At 49.7% G+C, this 26,845-nt stretch overlaps 1 protein-coding gene across 2 annotated transcripts; it reads right to left on the bottom strand.

The window, feature by feature from the left end:
* Nucleotides 1-1,719: 1,719 nt before the first annotated feature.
* C8G (complement C8 gamma chain) lies at nucleotides 1,720-12,988 on the bottom strand. Of its 2 annotated transcripts, XR_014460992.1 has the most exons (8): nucleotides 12,740-12,988; nucleotides 11,069-11,220; nucleotides 7,229-7,302; nucleotides 6,231-6,338; nucleotides 4,816-4,917; nucleotides 4,310-4,348; nucleotides 2,028-2,107; nucleotides 1,720-1,938 (listed from the first exon to the last, which is right to left on the bottom strand). XR_014460992.1 is itself a non-coding variant. In XM_083161171.1 (7 exons), the coding sequence occupies exons 1-7, from the start codon at nucleotides 12,872-12,874 to the stop codon at nucleotides 2,094-2,096; spliced, it is 624 nt and encodes a 207-aa protein (XP_083017297.1). In that variant the 5' UTR covers nucleotides 12,875-12,988; the 3' UTR covers nucleotides 1,720-2,093. The 2 variants fall into 2 exon arrangements, 1 of the variants encoding a protein (XP_083017297.1); XM_083161171.1 differs by having other exon boundaries at nucleotides 1,720-2,107.
* Between the last annotated feature and the right edge of the window lie 13,857 nt (nucleotides 12,989-26,845).

Below are 26,845 nucleotides of genomic sequence, written 5' to 3' on the forward strand. Positions count from 1 at the left end.
GATCACAGTCTCCTGGTAGAACATGGCTGCCCGCTCCGCGTCCCCCTGCGCCCAAGCCAACAGTCGCCTCCTCCCGCCCATTCACCCTGAATTTGCCCGTAATTATGTTTTTCAAGCGCATTCAGCATATCTCGGAGCCTGCAGTTAATTAATGCTGAAGTTTCCCTTTGTGTTGTTGTTTTGGTAAATTGCCACCCTGTGACCCTTTATGTTAGAGCCCTGTTGTGCGCTTTGTGTTGTTGTCCCCTCGCTGAACTGCGGGGAATCTGCCCCGGCCTGTGTACATACAGCCTTACATAAGCTGGCCGCTGTCCAAAATTCCAACTCAGGTTATGAAAGCACCGGGAGGAGAATAGAGGGGGGCGGAGGGGGTTTAGGACTCGATTTGGAGGGAAGCTTCGATAGAAGTTCCACGCACTGACCCCGGCATTATGAGGAACACGTGTGTGCTGTGTTTTTTAGGGAAGGATCCAGGCCGCGGTGGGCTGATGCATGCTGTGGTCAGCTGGTTGCGAGCGCGGCCGGGACCCGTCCTGCTGGGAAACTTCTGGGGCCGGTGTATGGGGGTGCACATGGGGTGGTGGGGCGGAAAAGCACAGAGCGTGCTACAAAGGAACTGTTATATCCACCTGTAAATACATATACTGTATATGCACTGCGCTGTGGACGTCACGGCCCGGTTACCATGGGAACGGCGAACAGACTGTGACTTGGCCGCACGCACCCGCCGTATGCGCGCCGTATGACCCTGCGCATGTGCATACACCCACCATCGGTCCCCGTGCCAACGGACCAGAATAACCCCCAAAGTCTGAGACCTCGGCTGTTTAATGCCCCGCATGCTGGGACTTGTGGTTCTCCAAGTCCCAGCATGCGGGGGAGGCTTGCTGGGACTCATAGTTCCACAGTAAAAAACAATAGTTTTTTATTCTATTTTTTACACTGAATCAGCCCGGTGACCACCGCACAGGGCCACCGAGGACAGCACCAGGCTTCAGCCTGGTCAGGTAAGTCCCGGAGGGGGGGGGACCCCTTTATTGGGAGGGGGGTCCCCACTTCCCCAGGACCCCTGGCCAGGCTGACTGGTCAGAGGGCTGAATGCTTTGGCTGCGGGACCTTATATAATAAGTGTCCCCCGGCTGTGGCATTACCCTGCTGGCTGGTTTGGCCTGGGGCTGGTTCTTAAAATATGGGGGACCCCTAGTCATTTTATCCACCGTATTTTGGGAACCAGCCCCGGACCTGGAGCTGGTTTTAAAAAAATCAGCGAAGCCCTATTTGTCGGGTACCCTGATTTTTTAATACCAGCCCCGGCTCTTCAGCCTGGTGCTGGTTATGGCCGTGGGGGGGGGGGACCCCAAGTCATTTTTTAAAAAAAGGGTGACGAAAATGTAGACGCATAACCCATCTATATAGAAGTTTAATCACCCTGCCGGCTGACTGATTTCGCGTATATAGCGGTTTGCTATAATTATGCCCTAACCCAGCCCATTATGATAATTTTGCTCACATGTGACGTGTCAATAGCCCAAATCGAGACAGTGCGTACGGTGGTACAATCTTTTTCTTGCGACTGTTTGGACGGGAGTACATCGGACGTTGCAAGTAAAATTGTACAGGTGTGTACGCGCTTATCGGCTGTTGTTTGTGGACGTCCGACGGGAGTACGGTCGGCCGAACAGTTGCCAGAAACAGGGATTGTATAGATGTGTACCCAGCTTCAGTGTTAAATGGCTTTAATAAGTGTTTGTTACTATTACAGCTACAATGACCACACAGAACAGTGACAGAGACGATTGTTCCAGACTGCTGAGAATAATACACAGAAGGTTATTTACTAACAATGCTGAAAGGTGCAAACAGCCAATCAGAGTTTAGCTTTCGTGGTCTGTAGCTAGCATGGTCCGCATCAATGACTCTGATTGGCTGCTTCGTTGTAGTAGGGATGTGAGCATTTCTCCAATGTAATTATCCTGCGCCCAGATTGTTTATTATTACTTTTATTACTTTGTATAATTAGAACTATGTCCGTGTCAGGCGTGGCACCTGCACTTCATTCAGTGGCTGCCACGTTTCCTGTACCTGCCAAATCCTCATCTTGGAACTTCTAAAATAGAAAACAGATGCAAGACAGAGTTATTCACATGTCCCAGGTCACCCGGCAGGTGCACAGGTGCACTCATTACTCACTGACACACGTCCCAGGTCACCCGGCAGGTGCACAGGTGCACTCATTACTCACTGACACACGTCCCAGGTCACCCAGCAGGTGCACAGGTGCGCTCATTACTCACTGACACATGTCCCAGGTCACCCAGCAGGTGCACAGGTGCACTCATTACTCACTGACACATGTCCTAGGTCACCCGGCAGGTGCACAGGTGCACTCATTACACACTGACACATGCCCCAGGTCACCCAGCAGGTGCACAGGCGCGCTCATTACTCACTGACACATGTCCCAGGTCACCCGGCAGGTGCACAGGTGTACTCATTACTCACTGACACATGTCCCAGGTCACCCAGCAGGTGCACAGGTGTACTCATTACTCACTGACACATGTCCCAGGTCACCCGGCAGGTGCACAGGTGTGCTCATTACACACTGACACATGCCCCAGGTCACCCAGCAGGTGCACAGGTGCGCTCATTACTCACTGACACATGTCTCAGGTCACCCGGCAGCTGCACAGGTGTACTCATTACTCACTGACACATGTCCCAGGTCACCCGGCAGGTGCACAGGTGTACTCATTACTCACTGACACGTGTCCCAGGTCACCCGGCAGGTGTACAGGTGTACTCATTACTCACTGACACATGTCCCAGGTCACCCGGCAGGTGCACAGGTGCACTGATTACTCACTGACACGTGTCCCAGGTCACCCGGCAGGTGTACAGGTGTACTCATTACTCACTGACACATGTCCCAGGTCACCCGGCAGGTGCACAGGTGTACTCATTACTCACTGACACATGTCCCAGGTCACCCGGCAGGTGCACAGGTGTACTCATTACTCACTGACACATGTCCCAGGTCACCCGGCAGGTGCACAGGTGTACTCATTACTCACTGACACATGTCCCAGGTCACCCGGCAGGTGCACATGTGTACTCATTACTCACTGACACGTGTCCCAGGTCACCCGGCAGGTGTACAGGTGTACTCATTACTCACTGACACATGTCCCAGGTCACCCGGCAGGTGCACAGGTGTACTCATTACTCACTGACACACGTCCCAGGTCACCCGGCAGGTGCACAGGTGTACTCATTACTCACTGTCACACGTCCCAGGTCACCCGGCAGGTGCACAGGTGTACTCATTACTCACTGTCACACGTCCTAGGTCACCCGGCAGGTGCACAGGTGTACTCATTACTCACTGACACATGTCCCAGGTCACCCGGCAGGTGCACAGGTGCACTCATTACTCACTGACACATGTCCCAGGTCACCCGGCAGGTGCACAGGTGCACTCATTACTCACTGACACATGTCCCAGGTCACCCGGCAGGTGCACAGGTGTACTCATTACTCACTGAAACATGTCCCAGGTCACCCGGCAGGTGCACAGGTGTACTCATTACTCACTGACACAGTTTAACAGATCCACAGGTGGAGCTAATTATATCACTTGTGACTGTGTGTTTGAGTTGCGAGTTTGAGAACCTGTGTACTTATCCTTGGAGAGAGATAAAGTAGCAGCCAATCAGCTCCTGTTGTTACATGCTATATTTGAAAAACTACAGTTAGGAGCTGTTTGGTACTTTATCTCTCTCCCTCCCAGGCTTTTTAGAACGTCCTTCTGTGCTTCATACCAAGGATTTCCTATGTACCAGGCAGAGCTGTTTATTTGCGATGCCCTTGGATACGGCACTAAATGCTTTGCTGAAATCACAATGGGGCTGATTCAGAGACAGGCGCTATTGCCACCGACGTGTGTGCTGCAGATATGCACCAGACGCTGGGAATGATATTGAGACGCCTAGTGGTGGCATCCCAGATCCACCACTACACATCCAGGAACAAGTCCACAACGGCGATGGGATTACCGCTCTCCTCTGAATTGGGCCCATTGCTTTAATGTCCTGAATCCAGCGCACCCCCCAATTACAGCCCTTGATGGGCGATGCTGCTATCCCAGGTTGTGTCAGCCCTAACTGGCCATGCGGGCAGTGTGTTGTGCGACTATAGCAGGTGCCAGGACAAACGCCATGTCTGACGATGTCATGTACAGAGGCGCGGAACTGATGTTACTCCGCACAAGTCTCAAGGCTCACAAAGCAGCAAGGTGCGATTTACTTACCGTTCAGGACGTGGAACTGATCGGCCTTCTCGCAGAAGCCTGGAAATAAAAACGCCACATTCGATTACTGCATTTCGGAGCATGTATGTATAATCGGTACAGACAGGCGAATAATCACATAAGCATATTGGGACGCGCAGTCTGCCGCAGCGGAATGGGAAAAAGAGCAGAGGTGCGACCACCCTGACCGCTTGCCACCTCTATCTGTACAGGTGTGTTTACTATGGGCACAGTCACAGATTCGTTCAATGTGGGCATGTCTGATCACGGTAGTGGCACTCATCAGCCAGGGAGCCTGCGTCCCGGCACACCTTCCCATGCTCGGGAAAAGTGCTCCAACTGCATTCTGATTGGACAGGGCTGAATTGTGGTAATCTAACAGCAATAATCAACTGATCACAGGTTAAAAAAAAAGGGGGAGTGGTCTCATTTGAATTGGGCACGGTTTCTGGATTATACCGCCGCCACCAGTAGCTCCCAGTTACTGAGGTAAAGTCAGCGCTCACCGTATTGCGGGAACCAGTAGATGTGTTCCAGGTCGAACCCCTGCTTAGTGACGCGGTCATCCAGCATCTGACTGACGGCGTCGCTCGCCGAGGGGTTTCTCCCTGCGACAGAAGACAATTATCAAACATGCGTTACCCGGAGTCAGTGTCGCTATCACTCTCCATGAAGAAATAGGTCACATTATAAATATCACTGCATATTAGACATTGACTCTGTATCTATTGACAGTTATATAGGACTGGTGCATTTCGCTGTGCTTTCCAGTTACATGCTCAAAATACATGATTTAGCTGCAGCAATGCCAATATTCACCCATTTGATCTTTTTTTTTTTTACGACGCCCGTTTCTCATGGCGTATATACATGCGTCCAGCGTCATTACTACGGGGGGCGGGATACGGTCATTTGGTCTACAGCATCTTGGTCGACACCATTAGGTCAACATGGGGACACTGTCGACACCATTAGGTCGACATGGGGACACTGTCGACCTAATGACCTGTCGACCTAAACCCATGTTGACCTAGACCCATGTCGACCTTGTCCCATGTCGACCTAGAACCATGTCGACCAAGAGGCTGTAGACCATGGGTCTTCAACCTGTGGCCCTCCAGATGTTGTGAAACTACATGTCCCAGCATGCATTGCCCCATTTTTTCCTATGAGAGCATGCCAAAACTGTCAGGGCATGCTGGGACATGTAGTTCTACAACATCTGGAGGGCCACAGGTTGAAGACATGTGCTGTAGACCAAATGATCCCAACCCACGTTGAAGGTTTCCCGACCCATAAACTAGTCGCCAGTTGTGATGGCCGTGTGATGGCCCCAGAGATTGTGGCGCTGTGTGTGTGTTACAGCCGACGCAGCGTCTCCTTCCCGTATAAGCCCGCCCCCAGACTCCAGTGTCGCTAGCCAATTTAAGGGTGTAGTGGTTAGCATTACTGCCTCCCAGCACTGAGGTCATCCCCACCACTGCCCTAACTATGTGGAGTTTGTATATTCTCCACATGCTTGCGTGGATTTACTCCGGGTTCTCCAGTTCCCTCCCACAAACTATATATATACCGGTAGATAAAATTGGCTCCCAGCAGTATCTGTCCCAAATGGTGCCCACACACGGTGCGATGTGTGCTAGGTGGAATTTGAGCTACACAATGTGTGCTATGCTATTTGAACTACACCCGATTTTGACAACACTACAATAGTATGTAGCACAAATACCTGTATTACAATATTGACTATGTTCGAGCGCGCATCACAGCGCAAGGAAAAACAAACACGGTGCGATCTAAACAGTAGGCAATGCGATTTAAACTAAAAAGAACAAATCGCACATGATAATCGCACCAAACCTATGAATTTGTACAGCGGCTGATTATCGATGAACTGCGGGATAAGTTTGCAAATACTGACCGTAAAGTTTAATCGTTATCTTCTTCCTCCACTGGTAATAGAGTATGGCGTAGTTCTGGTAATCTGTGGCCTCCACCACCACCTGTACGTCTCCGCCGTATCCCCGTACTGTGCGCATAACAGAGAGAGCATCAAAGGCAGCCACGTGGCAAATGGCCCTTATTCAGATCTGATCGCAGTACAAATTTGTTCTCAAAATGGGCAAAACCATGTGCACTGCAGGTGGGGCAGATGTAACATGTGCAGAGAGAGTTAGATTTGGGTTATTTTGTTTCTGTGCAGGGTAAATACTGGCTGCATTATTTTTACACTGCAGTTTAGATTTCAGTTTCAACACACTCCACCCAAATTTAACTCTCTCTGCACATGTTACATCTGCCCCACCAGCAGTGCAGCATGGTTTTATATATATATATATATATATATATATATATATATAAAACAAAACAAAGAATGACCCCACGTACGCCCTTTTTATGTAAGCAGCTACTCTATAAGCCCCTCTGTTAGTGGGAGGCAAAGTGGACATAGGAACAGGGAGTATAGAGAGCGCTATCACCACCTAACAAAATTCTCACCACCAATGATAATGGTACAGAATGTAGTGACCCAATACAATGTGTCATCTTAAAACCAGAGTGCTTTATTATATTTCAAGATCCACATCTGGACATTATTTCCTTTTCGGAATGTGACATCAGTAACCCGACGCGTTTCGTCTTGAAAAAGACTTCATCAGGGGTTTTACACAAAAATTAGGAAATCAATCAGATGCACATACATATATATATGGGGTGTCCGCGATCTTCTTAGTGCACCTTTTCTGGTGTGAGTATTTGGTGACTAAACTTTTAGGGACCGTCCCGTCTGTGGGGTATAGATAACCGTATCCACAATATCCGATGCTCACTTGTAGTATAGGTGTAGGAACGTAATGTAGACAGCTCATACATACAGCACGTGTAAATATAAACTACAAAGTACACATTTGCACAAACCTTTAAATGAAGATCTGCCCTTGGCCTTTGCGTCCATCTTGTATTCATGTTTAATCTCCCAACAGATTCCGTCCCTAGGAGAGAGCAGGAACATCACAATGCTAAATACACAAACGCCACGTGCAGCCTCACTGCGCACCTGCCACGCTGGATTCAAGATGGCGGGCCTGCTGCGGATCCGGAATCATAAGCAGGTAGCAAGCATTTGTGCGACCGCTTAGGGCAGCGATGGCTAACCTTGACACACCAGCTGTTGTTGAACTACACATCCCTGCATCAGTTTTAGCAATAGTAAAACTGTAGCAGGGCATGCTGGGATGTGTAGTTCAACAACAGCTGGAGTGTCAAGGCTAGCCACCGCTGGCTTAGGGGCATGGCAGAGCCAGCAACTGCTTATTCCAGGCCTCGCCATGTACAGGTAGGTGCGGAACACAGACTCAGAGAGATAAAGTACCAGATGATCTGCTCCTAACTGCCACATTACAGGCTGGGTTTGATACATAGAAGTTAGGAGCTGGATGGCTGGTACTTTACCTCCGTCTCTCTCCAAGGCTTAGTAAATCACCCCCAATGATCCCGTGAGTCTGCCCCCAGCGATCTTACAATATACCTGGAGATCACTGTCCTCAGCTTATGTAACTTTCACATGTACTCTGCGCTGGGGGCCTAATTCAGCAATTATCGAACAAGTACGCATGCGGACTGTATGCCTAGCACAAGCACGAGGGGAAATAGCAGCAGAAAATGCGCATGGACCCTAAACACAACGTAGCCGCAGTGTGACTGACAGGAAGCCGGATTTTGGGGTGGTAACTGGCTGTTTTCTGGGTGGGGCTGAAAAAACTCAGCTGTGCCCAGGGGTTTATGACAGGGTTGTCGACTTTTAAAAGCTCCTCTCCGGGATCAGCCCGGAGAGGAGACTTTCAGCAGGAGCTCGGGGGTGGGGCTTAAACATGACATCATTAAGCCCCGCCCCCATGAAGGAAAGTTACTTCGTTTGTCTATCTCCGTGAAGGGGCGTGGCTAAATGACGCGATTATGACACTTTAGCCCCGCCCTCTCCCCAGAGATCTGCAGACATAAGGTAATTTAAACGTCGAGGTCAGGGGGGGGGGGCGCAATCAGAGGGGGGGAGCGGGGGTCCCCCAGAATCCGGGAGGGTTGGCCCCCTTTCCGGGCCATTCCGGGAGGGTTGGCAACCCTGGTTTATGAGGAGGGTCTGTGATGTCAGCGCCGAACACTTCCAGACGTCTCAGATCTAGTGTTGGCCTCAGATCTACTCACATCGATGTTTTGGGATTTGTGTACCGGTCTAAAGTGATCTGCGATGCATTTTCAAATTGCATGGTGCGTCTTCTCTTTCTGTCTGGGCGATGGCTTTCTCCCCGCAGTCATCTGCCACTTCTCGGATTAGCCATCCATGCTGAAATAGGCCCAGAGACATCTGTGTCTTTCAAGACCACCTTTACAGCCGCACACCAATACACGATGTGACTATGGCCCTGATTCTGGTTAGTTTGCAAAAGCAAATTCCTTCTTTAATGGACAAAAACATGTTCACTGCAGGTGGGGCAGATGTTACAGGTGCAGAGAGAGTTAGATTTGGGTGAGTTATTTTGTTTCTGTGCAGGGTAAATACTGGCTGCTTTATTCTTACACTGCAATTTAGATTTCAGTTTGAACACACCCCACCCAAATGTAACTCTCTCTGCACATGTTACATCTGCCCCACCTGCAGCACAGCATGGCTTTGTCCATTATAGAAGGTGTTTTTTCTTTTGCAAACCAATCAGGCCCTATGGGTATTATTGAGACCTGATCGCTGCTGTGCAAAATTGCAAAAAGTCCTGCGATCAGGTATATGCTTCTCCGCCAGAGTGACATCCCGCCCCGTGCAAGCCTGCAAAAATGAGCAGGATCGGGGATTAGCAGTAAATCCATTTGCAATCACTCACCATGTAATGATTCCCCAGTGTGTGCAGTGTGTGTGTAGCCCAGGACTTACTCAGCGGCTGTGATAGAATCAGGCTGATCGGGGACGGAGCTGACATCACATGACTTCCCCCTCATACACCTGGCCACGCCTGCGTATTCCCTGACACTCCCAGATAACAGCCGCTCACCATGTAATGATTCCCCAGTGTGTGCAGTGTGTGTGTAGCCCAGGACTTACTCAGCGGCTGTGATAGAATCAGGCTGATCGGGGGCGGAGCTAATGTCACATGACTTCCTGTCACACACCTGGCCATGCCTGCGTATTCCCTGACACTCCCAGATAACAGCCGCTCACCATGTAATGATTCCCCAGTGTGTGCAGTGTGTGTGTAGCCCAGGACTTACTCAGGGGCTGTGATAGAATCAGGCTGATCGGGGGCGGAGCTGACATCACATGACTTCCTGTCACACACCTGGCCATGCCTGCGTATTCCCTGACACTCCCAGATAACAGCCGCTCACCATGTAATGATTCCCCAGTGTGTGCAGTGTGTGTGTAGCCCAGGACTTACTCAGCGGCTGTGATAGAATCAGGCTGATCGGGGGCGGAGCTGATGTCACATGACTTCCTGTCACACACCTGGCCATGCCTGCGTATTCCCTGACATTCCCAGATAACAGCCGCTCACCATGTAATGATTCCCCAGTGTGTGCAGTGTGTGTGTAGCCCAGGACTTACTCAGCGGCTGTGATAGAATCAGGCTGATCGGGGGCGGAGCTGATGTCACATGACTTCCCCTCACACACCTGGCCACGCCTGCGTATTCCCTGACACTCCCAGTTAACAGCCGCTCACCATGTAATGATTCCCCAGTGTGTGCAGTGTGTGTGTAGCCCAGGACTTACTCAGCGGCTGTGATAGAATCAGGCTGATCGGAGGCGGAGCTAATGTCACATGACTTCCTGTCACACACCTGGCCATGCCTGCGTATTCCCTGACACTCCCAGATAACAGCCGCTCACCATGTAATGATTCCCCAGTGTGTGCAGTGTGTGTGTAGCCCAGGACTTACTCAGGGGCTGTGATAGAATCAGGATGGTCGGGGACGGAGCTGACGTCACATGACTTCCCCTCACACACCCGGGCATGCCTGGGTATTCCATGACACTCCCAGAAAATGTACGGTTACCACCCAGAACTCCTTCTTTCTGTCAGACAACTTGCGGCCAGCGATAAGAAATAACTATGGCCCTTATTCTGATCGGTGCGGCCGGAGCCGATTATGCGGCCAGGACCGTGCGTGCGAAACCCCGCCTTCCATACGGATCACCAACTCCGTCTGTATGCGGTAAGAAGCTGTCCGAACGGACCGCACGTGTATTTTTCACGGAATACGCCTCCTCAATCTAAGGGAACCTCCCCCATCATTCGATGGTCGCAGACCCTCGAATGCAGGACCGTGTGCTCCACCAGCACCCGCAACCTCAGACCACACGGACATTTTTCCGTGCAAAAGCAGGGATCAGGGCGGGCAGCTGACATCCGGCGATGTCATATGTCCGCCTCCTACACGTGCGTCACGGCCGCATTACCATACGTACGCCCAGCGTTTTCATGGGAACTCCCATGAAACGCGGGGCGTATGCATATGGTAATGAGCCCAAATAGCCCTTCACGCCCCTCTCCACCCCCTGTTCGGAGTGTTCACATATCATGCAGGATTTGGCCGTACACCCCGCTCGTACATGCGCAGAGACGCCTCTGCACATGCGCAGACACAAAACATCGGCGGGCCGAACGCACGCGGATATATCCGCACCGATCAGAATAAGGGCCATATGTGGCTTTGGGGAACTGTATCCTATATACTGGGAATATATGCAACATATACACTGACTGCTTACAGCTTCCTATAGGTGCTGACGGCCAGGCACTCTTCCTGCTTCCAGTTCTTAGACAGATTTGCCAGGATTATGGTGGCCTCGACGTGGTGGTTGTTTGTCTTCAGGTAATCACACTCGGAAGCCACTGCCAGCAGATACCACTTCCCTGCAAACTGGATGGACGATAGAAATGACAGCGGGGAGATGATTGGCTGGTACTTTATCTCTCTCCACTCCAGCACACCCCGAGATATAGTACATCTGCCTCTCTGTCTTATGGTCATTAGTATGTAAAGTTGTCTATAGCATCATCTCTAATGATATGTCCCCAGTTCATTTTATGCAACACTGTAGTGCCTCCAGTTCATATTATGCCATAATGTAGTGCCTCCAGTTCATATTCTGCCATAATGTACTGCCTCCGGTTCATATTATGCCACACTGTTGTGCCTCCAGTTCATATCATGCCACAATGTAGTGCCCCCAGTCATATCATGCTACATGGTAGTGTCTCCAGTTCATATTATGACACACTGTAATGTCCCCAGTTAATTTGATACCAGACTGCAGTGCCCCCAGTTCATCTCACGCCATACAATAGTGCCCCCAGTTCATCTCACGCCACACAGTAGTGCCCCCAGTTCATATCATGCCACATGGTAGTGTCTGCAGTTCATATAATGCCACACTGTAATGTCCCCAATTAATTTGATGCCAGACTGTAATGCCCCCAGTTCATATTGTGCCACACAGAACCCTCAGATACCATCATATGTTACCACTAGTACGCACTTCCCTGTGGCAAGCTCCAGCTGACTCCGCGCTTCTCTATACATGGCTGCACTGTATGTGGACAGAGATAATCTCAGTTCCCATAATCTCATTATTATTATCACCATCAGCAGATCCTGCCCGTGACCTAATGCAGAAAATATGTCTCTGCCCATAACCTCCCCCATATTTCTGACAGTCTCTGCCCACAACCCCCAACATTTCGGACACTGCGCCTCTATGCGCACACACCATGAGACCCAAGCGCTATGCAACATTTCCGTGACTTAAGGTGCGTACACACGGATAGATTTGGCCAACAATTCAATCTCATTAACGATTTCCTCTGAACCTCCTGCACAAACGATTTGGTGTCAAATGATGAACGATTGAGCAAACGATTACACATGAACGATTGATCTTTAACGATGGTGGAGGGAGAGGGAGCCGGTCAATCAGCTTTACCAAATCGTTCATACACATGAAACGATCGGTACACATCGCTAACGATTGGTCGCTGATCTTTCTGCATGCAGGAAAGATCAGCGACCTCTACCAAGGACCGGCGGGTACGCGCATCGTTCGATACATCGTTCATACACATGGAACGATTTGAGCGATTGGTCGTTTCAGTCGGTCAGGAACGCCCACATCTTTTTCCAAATCTATCTGTGTGTACGCACCTTAAGGCACATGTGTAGTAGCGAACTGTGAACACCGGCGCCCCCTGCGGGTCAGAATCAGGCCTGCAAATGATCATTCCAGCAACCACTTCCACGATCCCGCGACTATCCCTGGGCATTGGGGCCGTTGGCCAAGGCTGGCATCTATAAGACCCCGTCCAGTGTAATCTCCCATTGGTCACAGCAGGACCCTAAGACAAGGGTCGGTGATTATTACTAAGCGTTCTCGGTCTCTCACCTTATCAGGATCAAATCCGGGGACACTTTCTATCTGGCGAATGGGGTTATCGTCTTTCTTGTTTGCCTTCTCTTTAACGCTGGCACCGTGGGTGCAAAGAACCACAAGGAGAAGGGCGGCTCGGAGGGGTGACATGCCTGCACCGTGTCTGGGGTGTAATGAAGGGGTCAGGGCGGTTCAGTATATTCCCAGCAGTTATACCGGCCTCCTGCAGACAATGGGATTGTGGACACTGCCAGTGTTTGCTGAGAGGTTGGGAAATCTGTGCTGTTTGCTGCGATACACGGGGCCGGCTGCCATTAAATATTTGTGGGGTCTAAAGGTCATTGGCTTTGTCTGGCAGCAGGCCAGGTTGTATGGATATCTCAACGAGCAGCGCTGCACCCTGCATTCTTATACTGCTGCCTCCTTAACAAATAGCGGATCTCGACATGCACCAGGTTGACATTGACCAAAGGCTGACATGCACTATGTTGACAATGACCAAAGGCCGACATGCACTAGGTCAAAATTGATCAAAGGTCAACACAAGCAAAATTTTGGAACATGAAAAGGTGCAGTGAGGCATGAGGCACTGGACTAGGAGGCCCTGCAGATAGAAGTTGACTCAGGACCAACTGGAGCACTGGAAGTGAAGATGGAACACTGAGCGCTTCCTGCAACGTCTGAGGTGCTGAAAGGACTGTGGCCCTTATTCTGGTTGACTTGCAAGGAGTGAATTTTTCAGCGAGTCCACCAAGAGCGCTATGGGCTGCACATATGAACAAAAACCTATGTGCAGTCGCAAACAATCGGTCCGCCGTGCGAGCGCGTGGGGGACCGATTGAATCTGAATAACTCCCCCCAGTTGTGAGGCACGAGGCACGGCAGAAAGGACTGAAGCTGGAACTGAGCTTTTTTGCATTTGAGAGGCCGCTAAGATCACGGTACAGATATGGGATTACAGGGACTAGTAACGAACTTGCTTACACTGTTTGTTTTAGCCTTGGACACCTAGGTTAGGATGACACTGAGGCACCGAGGCACTGGCTGTGCTGCTCTATGCACACAGATAGTACAGAGGCATCCAAGGCATTGTGTGCTAATAGCTTGCAGAGCCGGGGTGGACTCTGCATGATAAGGGGGTATACAGGGTATTTAGGAATCCAGCAGGGGGTTTGAGAGCACCGCCCTGCATATATATATATATATATATATATATATATATATATATATACACATAGTGTTTACTGCCCCTAGTACACTAATTAGCTGCTTTTCCCCATAGCAACGGCAACCCCAGCCCGCCAGCAACTACAAGTACCAGCATCCCTCACCCACCTATGCCAGGGCATACAGACATAGCCTCCAAATGTTTAGATTCAGGCAGGAAACCGGATCTGAGGGCACAGTCCTGGCATCCCGAATGTTGGGCCCAGCCCGGAGGCCTGACTGATCCGTCATGTACAAAAGTTTGGGGCCACCTAGGCGATTGTGTGTTTTACGTGAAAACTGACTTTTGTCCTTCAAACTTTGCTTTCGTCACAGAATGCTCCTTTTGCAGCAATTACAGCATTGCAGAGCTTTGGCGTTCTAGCTGGTAATTTGTTGAGGTAATCTGAAGAAATTTCACCCCACGCTTCCTGAAGCTCCTCCCACAAGTTAGATTGGCTTGATGGGCACTTCTTGCGTACCATACGGTCAAGCTGTTCCCACAACAGCTCAATGGGGTTGAGGTCTGGTGACTGCGCTGGCCACTCCATTACAGACAGAATACCAGCTGCCTGCTTTCTTCCCTAAGAAGTTCTTGCATAATTTGGAGGTGTGCTTTGGGTCATTGTCCTGTTGGAGGAGGAAATTGGCTCCAAACAAGCGCTGTCCACAGGGTATGGTATGACAAAATGGAGTGATAGCCTTCTTTATACAAAATCCCATTTACCTTGTACATATTTCCCACTTTACCAGCACCAAAGCAGCCTGAGACCATCACATTACCTCCACCATGCTTGGCAGATGGTGTCAGGCAGTCTTCCAGCATCTTTTCATTTGTTCTGCGTCTCACAAATGTTCTTGTGTGTGATCCAAACACCTCAAACAATTCGTCTGTCCATAATACTTTTTTCCAATCTTCCTCTGTCCATTGTCTGTGTTATTTTTGCCCATATCATCTTATTCTTTTACTTTTATTGGCCAGTCTCGGATATGGCTTTTTCTTTGCCACTCTGCCAGCATCCCAGTCGCCTCTTTACTGTAGATGTTGACGCTGGCATTTTGCAGGTACCATTTAATGAAGCTGCCAGTTGAGGACCTGTGAGGCATCTATATCTCAAACTAGAGATGTACTTTTCTTCTTTCTCAGATGTGCACCAGAGCCTCCCACTTCTCTTTCTACTCTGGTTAGAGCCTGTTTGTGCTGTTCTCTGAAGGGAGTAGTACACACCGTTGTATGAAATATTCAGTTTCTTGTCAATTTCTGGCATGGAATAGCCTTCATTTCAAAGAAGAACAGACTGTCGTGTTTCACATGAAAGTTCTCTTTTTCTGGCCATTTTGAGAATATTATTGAACCCACAAATGTGAAGTTCCAGACACTCAACTGGCTCAAAGGAAGGCCAGTTTTATAGATTCTCTAATGAGCAAACCCATTTTCAGCTGTGCTAACATTATTGCACAAGGGTTTTCTAATCATCCATTAGTATTCTAACAAGATTAACAAACACAATGTACCATTAGAACACTGGAGTGATGGTTGCTTGAAATGGGCCTCAATACACTTATGTAAATACCCAGTGCAGCATGGTATTGTCCGTTAGAGAGAGAATTTGCTTTTGCGAGTGAACCAGAATCAAGCCCAGAATGTATGTGATTAAAATAATGTTATCTTTATTGAAAAAAAACCCCCAGTACTTTCCTATATAAAAAAATGACATTTCTAATTGACCCCAAACGGTAGTGTATGTATTAAGGGCACTGTCCTGACATCCTGAGTATAAGGGCCCAGCCCGGAGGCCTGCCCCAGTGACTGATACGCCATGTATGTACAAAGAGGCTCTGCCACTTACTGACAAAGGCACATTCTGCAGTTAGTTATGGGTAAGTCATGGGTACCAATCTGGGGCTCTCCAGTTGCATAACAGATGGAGTTCCAGGGGTGCTTGGTTATAAAATATTCAAAATACAGTATAGGACAGGACAGAATGTCAGTATGAGGAGTCCATCGCTAGCTCCTGCTTTTTGTTTTTTTTCCTTGCACAGCGCCTTCTTGTCCACTAGATGGCAGCAGTGCACCATGATACACTACACGTACATGTTTACTGCAGTCTGCTGGTTCTGTCTTCTCCCCCTGCCCATCCTTGACCACTAGGTGGCAGCACCGTAACAAGAAACGGATTCAGACCTCATCGTATGGCACCGGCTGATTAGCAATACACTGCGCATGTGTATGGATCGCAATACACATGCACAAGGCCGCGCTGCAATGAAATCCTGCTACTATTACCATTTGTACGCTATTTGTAAGGTGATTGACAGGAAGTAGGTGTCTGGGGTGGTAACTGGCTGTTTAGTGGGAGTGCTGAGAAAAACGCAGGCGTGCCTAGGAAACCGCTGGCAGTGTCCGGGGAAACGCTGTGAGTGTCCGGGGAAACCGCTGGGAGTGTCCGGGGAAACGCAGGCGTGTGATGTCAGCACCAGGACGGATATGCGTTTATCCATTGCAGCCGCTGAGTAAATCTCTGACTACTCTGAGCCGGCGATGACTGGTGCCCGGTGTAACTATCATTCCATAGTGAGCCGTTTATGATGGATTTTGGGGGTCTCTGACTGGGGATCAGGGGGCAGCTGGGGGTCTCTGGATGGGGATCAGGGGGAAGCTGGGGGTCTCTGGCTGGGGGTCAGGGGGCAGCTGGGGGTCAGTGGCTGAGGATCAGGAGGAAGCTGGGGGTCTCAGCCTGGGGATCAGGGGGCAGCTGGAGGTCTCTGGCTGGGGATCAGGGGGCAGCTGGAGGTCTCTGGCTGGGGATCAGGGGGCAGCTGGAGGTCTCTGGATGGGGATCAGGGGGAAGCTGGGGGTCTCTGGCTGGGGATCAGGGGGCAGCTGGAGGTCTCTGGATGGGGATCAGGGGGAAGCTGGAGGTCTCTGGCTGGGGATCAGGGGGCAGCTGGGGGTCTCTGGCTAAGTATTAGGAGGAGCTGGAGGTCTCTGGCTGGGGATCAGGAGGCAGCTGGGGGTCTCTGGCTGGGGATCAGGGGGCAGCTGGGGGTCTCTGGCTAAGTATTAGGAGGAGCTGGAGGTCTCTGGCTGGGGATCAGGGGGCTGTTGGAGGTCTCTGGCTGGGGGTCAGGGGGCAGCTGGGGGTCAGTGGCTGAGGATCAGGGGGGAAGCTGGGGGTCTGTGGCTGGGGATCAGGGGGCAGGTGGGGGTCTCAGCCTGGGGATCAGGGGGCAGCTGGAGGTCTCTGGATGGGGATCAGGGGGAAGCTGGGGGTCTCTGGCTGGGGATCAGCGGGCGGCCGGGGGTCTCTGGCTGAGTATTAGGAGGAGCAAGGGGTTTCTGGCTGGGGATCAGGGGGCTGCTGTGTGTGTGTTATTTTCTTCCCCTGTATCTGTTCTTCTCTTCTGTCACGGACTCACGGCAGAGTATACGTGGACCCAGGGCATGATGGGAAAATTGTCAAAACTAAAGGGGATGTAGACACTACCCTTCTTTGTTGGCACTGTGGCACTGGCAGGTAGTGTCTAGTTCCTTCTCTCCAGGCGTACCAACATTACGTCACATCCCACGTGACCATCACGTGATCACCCCATGTGATCACTATACTGCAGCAGCGGGATTTTCAATTCAGACGCCGTTCAGTCTGCCCATGCTACACCATACACAGCGCGATACTGCGCGCCGCGGGCTTTGCAGGCGCCAGTCAGTCTGATGCCCGCTAGCTGACCTGTGTGCCGGACACTAGCTGACCCAATGCTGCCCGACTGCGCGGGATTTTCAGGCGCCAGTCAGTCTGATGCCCGCTGACCCTCCACACCATGTCACCAGCACGTGACCGACCACTATATACTTAAGCTTGTCACCCGCCAGCCACTCACTCTCTACCCGTCGCCGGATGCTGCTACATGCTCTGCCATTCTGCCACTGACTTCCCGTGCCAGCGACACTAAGGTAATAAACCTGGGACCAGGCTGCAAAGTGGGGACATGTGGAGGACACTGCAGCGGGGAGCATATGGGGCGCAGACTGCACAAGGGGGAGTATATGGGGCGCAGGGCAGGCTGGAGGGGCAAGCATATGGGGAGTAGGCTGAACAAGGGGGAGCATATGGGGAGTAGGCTGCACAAGGGGGACCATATGGGAAGCAGGCTGCACAGGGGGGAGCATATGGGGTGCAGGCTGGGGGGGGGCATATGGGGAACAGGCTGCACAAGGGGGAGTAGGCTGGGGGGGCATATGGGGAGCAGGCTGCACAGGGGGGAGCATATGGGGAGCAGGCTGCACAGGGGGGAGCATATGGGGAGCAGGCTGCAATGGGGGGGGGGCATATGGGGAGCAGGCTGCACAGGGGGGAGCATATGGGGATCAGGCTGCACAGGGGGGAGCATATGGGGAACAGGCTGCACAAGGGGGAGCAGGCTGGGGGGGCATATGGGGAGCAGGCTGCACAGGGGGGAGCATATGGGGAGCAGGCTGGAGGGGGGAGCATATGGGGCGCTGGCTGCAGGGGAAAGCATATGGGGAGCAGGCTGCACAAGGGGGACCATATGGGGCGCAGGCTGGAGGGGCAAGCATATGGGTATCAGGCTGGGGGGGGGGCATATGGGGAGCAGGCTGCACAGGGGGGACCATATGGGGCGCTGGCTGCAGGGGAAAGAATATGGGGAGCAGGCTGCACAAGGGGGACCATATGGGGCGCAGGCTGGAGGGGCAAGCATATGGGGAGCAGGCTGCAGCGGGGGGCAAATGGGGAGCAGGCAGCACAGGGGGGAGCATATGGGAAGCAGGCTTCACAGGGGGGGAACATATGGGGAGTATGCTGCACAGGGGGGAGCATATGGGGCGCTGGCTGCAGGGGTAAGCATATGGGGAGCAGGCTGCACAAGGGGGGGCCATATGGGGCGCAGGCTGGAGGGGCAAGCATATGGGTATCAGGCTGGGGGGGGGCATATAGGGCGCAGGCTGCACAGGGGCAAGCAAATGGGGAGCAGGCTGCAGCGGGGGGGGGGAGCATATGGGGAGCAGGCTGCACAGGGGGGAGCATATGGGGTGCAGGCTGGGGGGGCATATGGGGAGCAGGTTGCAGGGGTAAGCATATGGTGAACAGGCTGCACAAGGGGGGCCATATGGGGCGCAGGCTGGAGGGGCAAGCATATGGGGCGCTGGCTGCAGGGGAAAGCATATGGGGAGCAGGCTGCACAAGGGGGACCATATGGGGCGCAGGCTGGAGGGGCAAGCATATGGGTATCAGGCTGGGTGGGGCATATGGGGAGCAGGCTGGAGGGGGGGGGGAGCATATGGGGAGCAGGCTGCACAGGGGGGAGCATATGGGGTGCAGGCTGGGGAGGCATATGGGGAGCAGGCTGCAATGGGGGGGCATATGGGGAGCAGGCTGCAATGGGGGGGGGGAATATGGGGAGCAGGCTGCAATGGGGGGGCATATGGGGAGCAGGCTGCACAGGGGGGAGAATATGGGGGATCAGGCTGCACAAGGGGGAGCAGGCTGGGGGGGCATATGGGGCGCAGGCTGGAGGGGCAAGCATATGGGGAGCAGGCTGCAGCGGGGGGTGGGCAAATGGGGAGCAGGCAGCACAGGGGGGAGCATATGGGGAGCAGGCTTCACAGGGGGGGAACATATGGGGAGTATGCTGCACAGGGGGGAGCATATGGGGCGCTGGCTGCAGGGGTAAGCATATGGGGCGCTTATGGGGAGCAGGCTGCTCAGGGGGGAGCATATGGGGAGCAGGCTGCACAAGGGGGACCATATGGGGCGCAGGCTGGAGGGGCAAGCATATGGGGAGCAGACTGGATGGGCAAGCATATGGGTATCAGGCTGGGGGGGGCATATGGGGAGCAGGCTGCACAGGGGGGACCATATGGGGCGCAGGCTGGAGGGGCAAATCGCTCAGAAAATGCATGTAAATCGCTGTGTATATGGCCCACACATCGATTTACATGCGCGCACCCGCCGTTCTGAATCTGTCATAGATTCAGAACGGACGGGCTGTTCAATTCAGAGCAGTCGCTCAGAAAGCTCCTGCTCATATCCCGCATGTGTGGCTGCGGGCAGATGAGCAGGGCGAGCGACTGCAGACGCCGCAGAACCCGCCGCCGCCACCCCTGACCCCCCTCCCCCACCACCAGTAGCACCCATCCCCATCGCCTCACCTCTCCTCTCGGCGGCAGGGCGGCGGCGTCGGGACGAAAATGTTAAAAAAAATTCAAATTTCAAAATGGCCGCGGCCAGCCAATCACGGCTCGCCGCGTCATTGCCCCGCCCCCTCGAGCTGGCTATATTAGCCAGCTCGAGACAGGGTAGGGGCAGTCAGTCCGACGGCGGAGGAGGAGAGAAGAGCTCCCGAAGTCCTGGGAGGCACGGACAATGCAAAAGAGCTTAAAAGGCTGCCGCCCCCAGGTGAAGAACACAGATGAAGAGGCAGAAGCCCTGGGAGGCAGCGGCCATGCAAAAGAGCTTAGGGGGCCGCTGCCCCCCAGGTGAAGACACCGCAGAAGCCCTGGGGGGGGGGGGGGGCAGGAGCCCCCCTGGGTGAAGACCAGATGCAGTTAATAAAATACTAAAACATCTGTGTTTGTGTTTTATTTTAATATTTCCTTTACAGGGGGCTATAGGTACCGACTGGCCTTTAATGCCCCACATGCTGGTACCTGTGGTTCTCCCAAGTGCCAGCATGTGGGGCAGGCTTGCTGGGACCTGTAGTCCTACTGTAAAAGACAATATTATTGTTAAGCTATCAACCCTGCACCCACCGCCCAGGGGTGCAGGGGATAGCACCGGGCTGCAGCCCAGGCCTGGGGTGCCCTGGAGAGGGGGGACCCCCTTATTTGGGGGGTCCCCACCTCCCCAAAAACTCCCGGCCTGGGCTGACTAGTTAGGGTGGGTAATGCTTTGGCCACGGGACACCATCAAGCGTGTCCCCTGGCTATGGCATTACACCCCCTGCTAGTGGAGCCTGGTGCTGGTCTCCAAAATATGGGGGACCCCTATTCATTTTGTCCCCCGTATTTTGGAAACCAGGGCCAGCTCAAGAGCCTGGTGCTGGTCCCCAAGATCCGGGGGACCCCACACACTTTGTCCTCTGGATTTTGGGAACCAGGACCACTCAAAAAGCCCGGGGCTGGTCATGCCTGGGGGGGGGGGACCCCATGCCATTTTTTATTTTACAAAATTATTGTCTATGACAGGACGAGACGCTGGACCCCGGACTTGGTAAGTATTTTTTTTATGTCCGTTCCCACTGTACCACCAACGTTTCTTCACTTTCTGTGACAGATTAGAAATCTCCCGTGCTGAATCTCCCATTATGAATCTCTGACACAAATCTCTCTGTATGTGGCTCATTGTCTGAAATGAGCCACAAGAGTGAAATCTCTTGTGCTGAATCTCCCGTTATGTATCTCTGGCACACATCTCTGCGTATGTAGGGCCCTTAACTGTCATGCGCATTTCTGCAGATCATTCCTTTAATCCTGTGATCTTACCTGCTGCTTGTAATATTGGGGCAGATTTATTAAGCTTGGAGAAGAGATAAACTGGAGATAAAGCGGAGAAAAGGTAAAAGGAGATAAAGCACCAGCCAATCAGCTGTGTTTGAAAAAGACAGTTAGGAGTTGATTGGCTGGTGCTTTATCTCCTTTTACCTTTTCTCTGCTTTATCTCCAGTTTATCTCTTCTCCAAGCTTAATAAATCTGCCCCATTTACAGGCTCCGGTGGTATCTTAAGTCATGTATAAACTTACCACATTGTTTGTCCATGAGCTATCGGGAAGCTACCAGTGAGTTGATGGGAAATCTAATAATCTGTCCTCTGGATCGTTCTTTGTGTGGACCTTAAGGCAATAAACATTGCCTTTTTTATCATTCTAATTTTATTTATCAGTGCATGGGGCAGGGTTATTAGATATTTTTAACATGCCGAAAAATCAACACCCATCGTTTACATTTTTCCCCAATTATTCATGCTCAACAATTTTGTGAACATCTGTGCTTTCTCTCCTCCCTACCCTGTATTATTAATTTACATTTTTTGTCCTATGCTAAATGTTTTGTTAAAGATTGTATGTTTGTACATTGTTCCATTTGTATGAACGATAGTAGTTTCAGTGAAATGGTTAACAAGGTATGAAGATATATATATATATATATATATATATATATATATATATAAATAAAATTTTGTTTTTATGTTAAAGGTAGCACAAAACTGTGAATGTTTACCACTTGTCTTTAACCCCTTCCCGCCGCAGCCTGTTTTTGCCTTCCTGACAGAGCCAGTTTTTGCCTTCCTGACAGAGGCCTTTTTTTCAAATCTGACATGTATCACTTAAGTGGGGATAACTTTTTTTTGCTTTTACTTATCCCAGTGATTTTGAGATTGTTTTCTCGTGACACATTGTACTTCAAGTTAGTGGTAAATTTTGGTCGATACAGTCTGTGTTTTTTGTGTGAAAAATACCAAAATGTCGTAAAAAAATGGAAAATTTAGCAATTTTAAAAATGTTACATTTTCTGCTTGTGAGACAAATAATCATACCACTCAAAATAGTTAATAACTAACATAGACCATATGTCTACTTTATGTTTCCATCATTATTTCAACCTCCTTTTAAATTTTTTGGACACTAGGAGGCTTAAAATATGAATAGCAAATTCTCAAATTTTCAAGAAAATTTCAAACACTGATTTTTTTTAGGGACCAGTTCAGTTCTGATGTGACTTTGAGGGACTTGTATGTGAGACACCCCCATAAATGATGCCATTTCAAAAACTGCACCCCTCACAGTATTCAAAACAGCATTTTGGAAGTTTGTTAACCCTTTAGGTGTTTCACAGGAATTAAAACAAAGTGTAGGTGAAATTTCAAAATTTCATTTTTTTTTGCAGATTTTCAATTTTAATACATTTTTCTAAGGAACACAGTAGATTTTACTAGAGAAATGTGACTAAAAATTGATTCCCTCAATTCTTTTGTTTTCATAAATATCCTATATGTGGCCCTAGTGTGCACGTTGACCAAACCACAGGCTTCATAATAGAAGGAGCACCTACTTGATTTTGGAGCCTCCTTTTTATGAGATTATTTTTTTAGGCACTATGTAGGTTTCTAGGCACCATAAGATGCTAAAAGTTAGGAACCCCCCCACAAGTGACCCCATTTTGCAAACTACACCCTCAGGGAATTCATCTAGGGGTATAGTGTACATTTCAAACCCCCAGGGGTTTCACCAATTGTGGTACAACTGGGCAGTGAAAATGAAAAATTAAATTTTTTACACAAAAATGCAGTTCTGGCTCAAAATTTTTCATTTTCACAAGGAATGAAGGAGACAAAGCACCCCAAAATCTGTGCCCCAATTTCTCCCGAGTACGGCAATGCCTCATGTGTGACCAAAAAATGGCAGGACTCAGAAGGGAGTGATATTTGGATTTTGCAGCACAGATTCTGGTGGAATGTTGGTGGGTGCTATGTCGCATTAGCAAGACCCCCAAAGCACCAATACAGTGGAACCCCCCACAAGTGACCCCATTTTGCAAACTACACCCCTCAGGGAATTCATCTAGGGGTATAGTGTACATTTCAAACCCCCAGGGGTTTCACCAATTTTTATACAACTGGGCAGTGAAAATGAAAAATTACATTTTTTTACACAAAAATGCAGTTCTGGCTCAAAATTTTTCATAAGGTATGAAGGAGAAAAAGCACCCCAAAATCTGTGCCCCAATTTCTCCCGAGTATGGCAATGCCTCATATGTGACCAAAAAATACCAGTTGGGTGCATGGCAGGACTCAGAAGGGAAGGAGTGATTTTTGGATTTTGCAGCTCAGATTCTGGTGGAATGAATGGTGGGTGCTATGTGGCATTAGCAAGACCCCCGAAGCACGGTGAAATGATGAACCTAATAATCCATAGATGTGTGGTATATTTTAAAACACTCCTTTATACATAGGCCGGGTTTGTCGGGGCAAGTTTCACAGTGGAAAATAGTATCCTTTCTTATTCCCTTTTTATAGCAAACTATGCACCTTTTTTGTGTCCTGCCCTTTTTTGCAGTGGAGGGGATTTCGTTAGGAAAATGCTGCCCTGGTACAATACGGGGGCCAGTACTAGAAGTACTGGGGCCCTCTGCCTGCTGGTTCCCAAATATTAGGCCCTTTATGACTTCCTCTTGAAAGTGCATAAATGTCCCCCTCTGGCTGGTAGAACGGAATAGCACGTAAGCGTTATACAGTGCCATCTGGATGATATACACGGCCAGCTTCTTGTACCAGATTTTTGTTTTCCGCAGGGCACTGTACGGCTTCAGTACCTGATCTGAAAGATCCACTCCACCCATGTACTTATTGTAATCTAGGATACAATTAGGTTTTGAGGTGTGGGTACTGGTACCTCGTACAGGGACGGAGGTGGTACTGTCTCCATGAATTGTTGTCAGTATAAGGACATCCCTCTTGTCCTTATATTTGACCAACAACATATTTTCGGTGGATTGTGCCCTGCTTTCACCCCTTCTCAGTACTTGGGCAATGTGCGTTTTTGGGAGGCCTCTTTGGTTCTTGCGCACAGTACCGCAAGCTGCTGTACCTCTTGAACCAAGGGCCTTAAACAGGGGGATGCTAGTGTAAAAGTTATCCACATAGAGGTGATAACCTTTATCCAGGAAGGGGTGCACTAATTCCCAGACAATTTTTCCACTAACACCTACGAGGGAGGGGGGGCATTCTGGCGGTTCAATTCTTGAATCCTTCCCTTCATATACCCTAAACCTGTGGGTGTACCCTGAGGTGCTTTCACACAGTTTATACATTTTTATGCCATACCTTGCCCTCTTACTGGGAAGGTACTAGCGGAATTTAACCCTTCCTTTAAAATGTATAAGGGACTCGTCGATACAAATAAATTTTTCAGGGATGTACATCTCTGCAAATTTGGCACTGAAATGATCAATGACCGGCCTGACTTTGAATAGCCGGTCAAAGGTGGGATCATCTCTGGGTGGGCACTGTGCATTATCGGTGTAATGTAAAAATTTAAGGATTGTCTCAAAACGAGTCCGAGTCATGGCCATAAGGTAAAATGGGGTGCTGTACAGAACATCTGTACTCCAATATTGCCTAATTTCTGGCTTTTTTACTATGCCCATATGTAACACCAGACCCCAAAACGTCATCATCTCTACTGCATCTACAGGGGTCCACCTAGCAAATGATGACGTGGGGTTTTGAGCAATAAACTGCTGGGCATATAAATTACTTTGGTCCACCATTAAATTTATAAAATCATCAGAGAAAAATAATTTGAAAAAGTCAATTTCTCTGAGACCTGTTGAATCAAATTGGATTCCTGGGATGGCCAAAAACCCAGGAACCTGGGGCTCAAAATTGTCTGGTGGTGGGGTCCATACGGGATCAATCATTTTGGGGGGGGGGTCTCAGCTGCTCTACGGGGGCGTCTTTGAGGGGGTCCCTCATCACTAGAGGAGAAAGATTAGGTTAAGACTATGGAAGTACATTTATTTATATATGCAAAGTCTATCTAATTTATTCATTTCGCACGCAACCAATAATTGAATGTCCAGATTTATAATCAATGAATATTATTTATAAGTGTAACCAGATGAAACTGTATCATGGATAATAAATATAACAATACAGGCATTATACATAATAACGATTATTGCTCCAGCATCCTTTAATAAAGCTAACCTCAGTTATGTTTAAATATATAAATGTGAATACAGAGCTGGGGGGGGGGTGGCTATACAGTAGCATGGAAGAGTCTGATTGTCGGCCAATTTGGCCAGAACACATGTGGCATTCCGCCATCTTAGATTCCATTACATAACAGACAAAGGAACCTTAACAATCTTCAGGCTCAAACAGCTGCCTGGCAATCACACATATACTGCCTGTACTTTCCTTTGTCTTTCCACAACATTTACTCCAAATTTAACCTCTAACCTGCATCATGCGATACTCACAATCCTATTATATAACTTGCACATTCATCAAACACACTTAAATGGCATTATACACTTCTAAGGACTAATCATATCATAATCACATCACAAGCTATTACACACACACCATCCGAGCATCATGCTATCAACATTTGTTACATATAAGTTGGTTCTATCCGATAGTTTATCTAGATATTCTCACTGGATATTACACAAAGCATTCACACACTTCAATAGGAACAACTCAGGGCTAATCCATTCTGGGACGCAGACACACACACTTCAATACAAAGAGTCCATACAATACTACAATCCATAATCTACCAACCGCTGCTATATGTAGCTATTGTGAAGCACAATACAATCCATGATGATAACACATGGCTGAGCACATGGCACACAGCCGATAGGCCTACACTTTATGGTCTAACAATATCTTTCATGATACAGGGTTGTAAATCTCAATCTAACAAGCCAAACAGATCCTCTGTTACACTGTCTTATCTCAATGATCCTAGCTAAACATCATTCCCACAGGTCACTCTCAACTACAGACAGAAGCTTTCTTTGTCCAAACCATATGTAAACATACTCTGGGCCTATGCACATGTTAATATCTGAAGACAACTAAAAATGGAAGTTAACTACTCTTAAACTCTCTAACATAATCCATGTTCCATAACCGGGGTCCTAGTACACAATTAATCGGTCCTACAAATTATACATTACTCAAAGCCATGTGCTCATCTTGTCCAGGAGTGCTGCATTCCATCTTGTCTGATCAACGTCCCAATAGCAAGTCCAAAAAGCTGTCTTTCCAGAGGCCATTCATTCACCTGGTATCACTTAGCCTATAGACACGCCCCTTTGTTTGCTGTATCCTAATCTAGTGGGAGCTTATAATTTGTAATAACATGTGAGTGCAATATCATATGGA

This window comes from Crinia signifera, chromosome 9 (genome assembly GCF_055691185.1).
Source record: "Crinia signifera chromosome 9, ASM5569118v1, whole genome shotgun sequence".
NCBI lineage: Eukaryota > Metazoa > Chordata > Amphibia > Anura > Myobatrachidae > Crinia > Crinia signifera.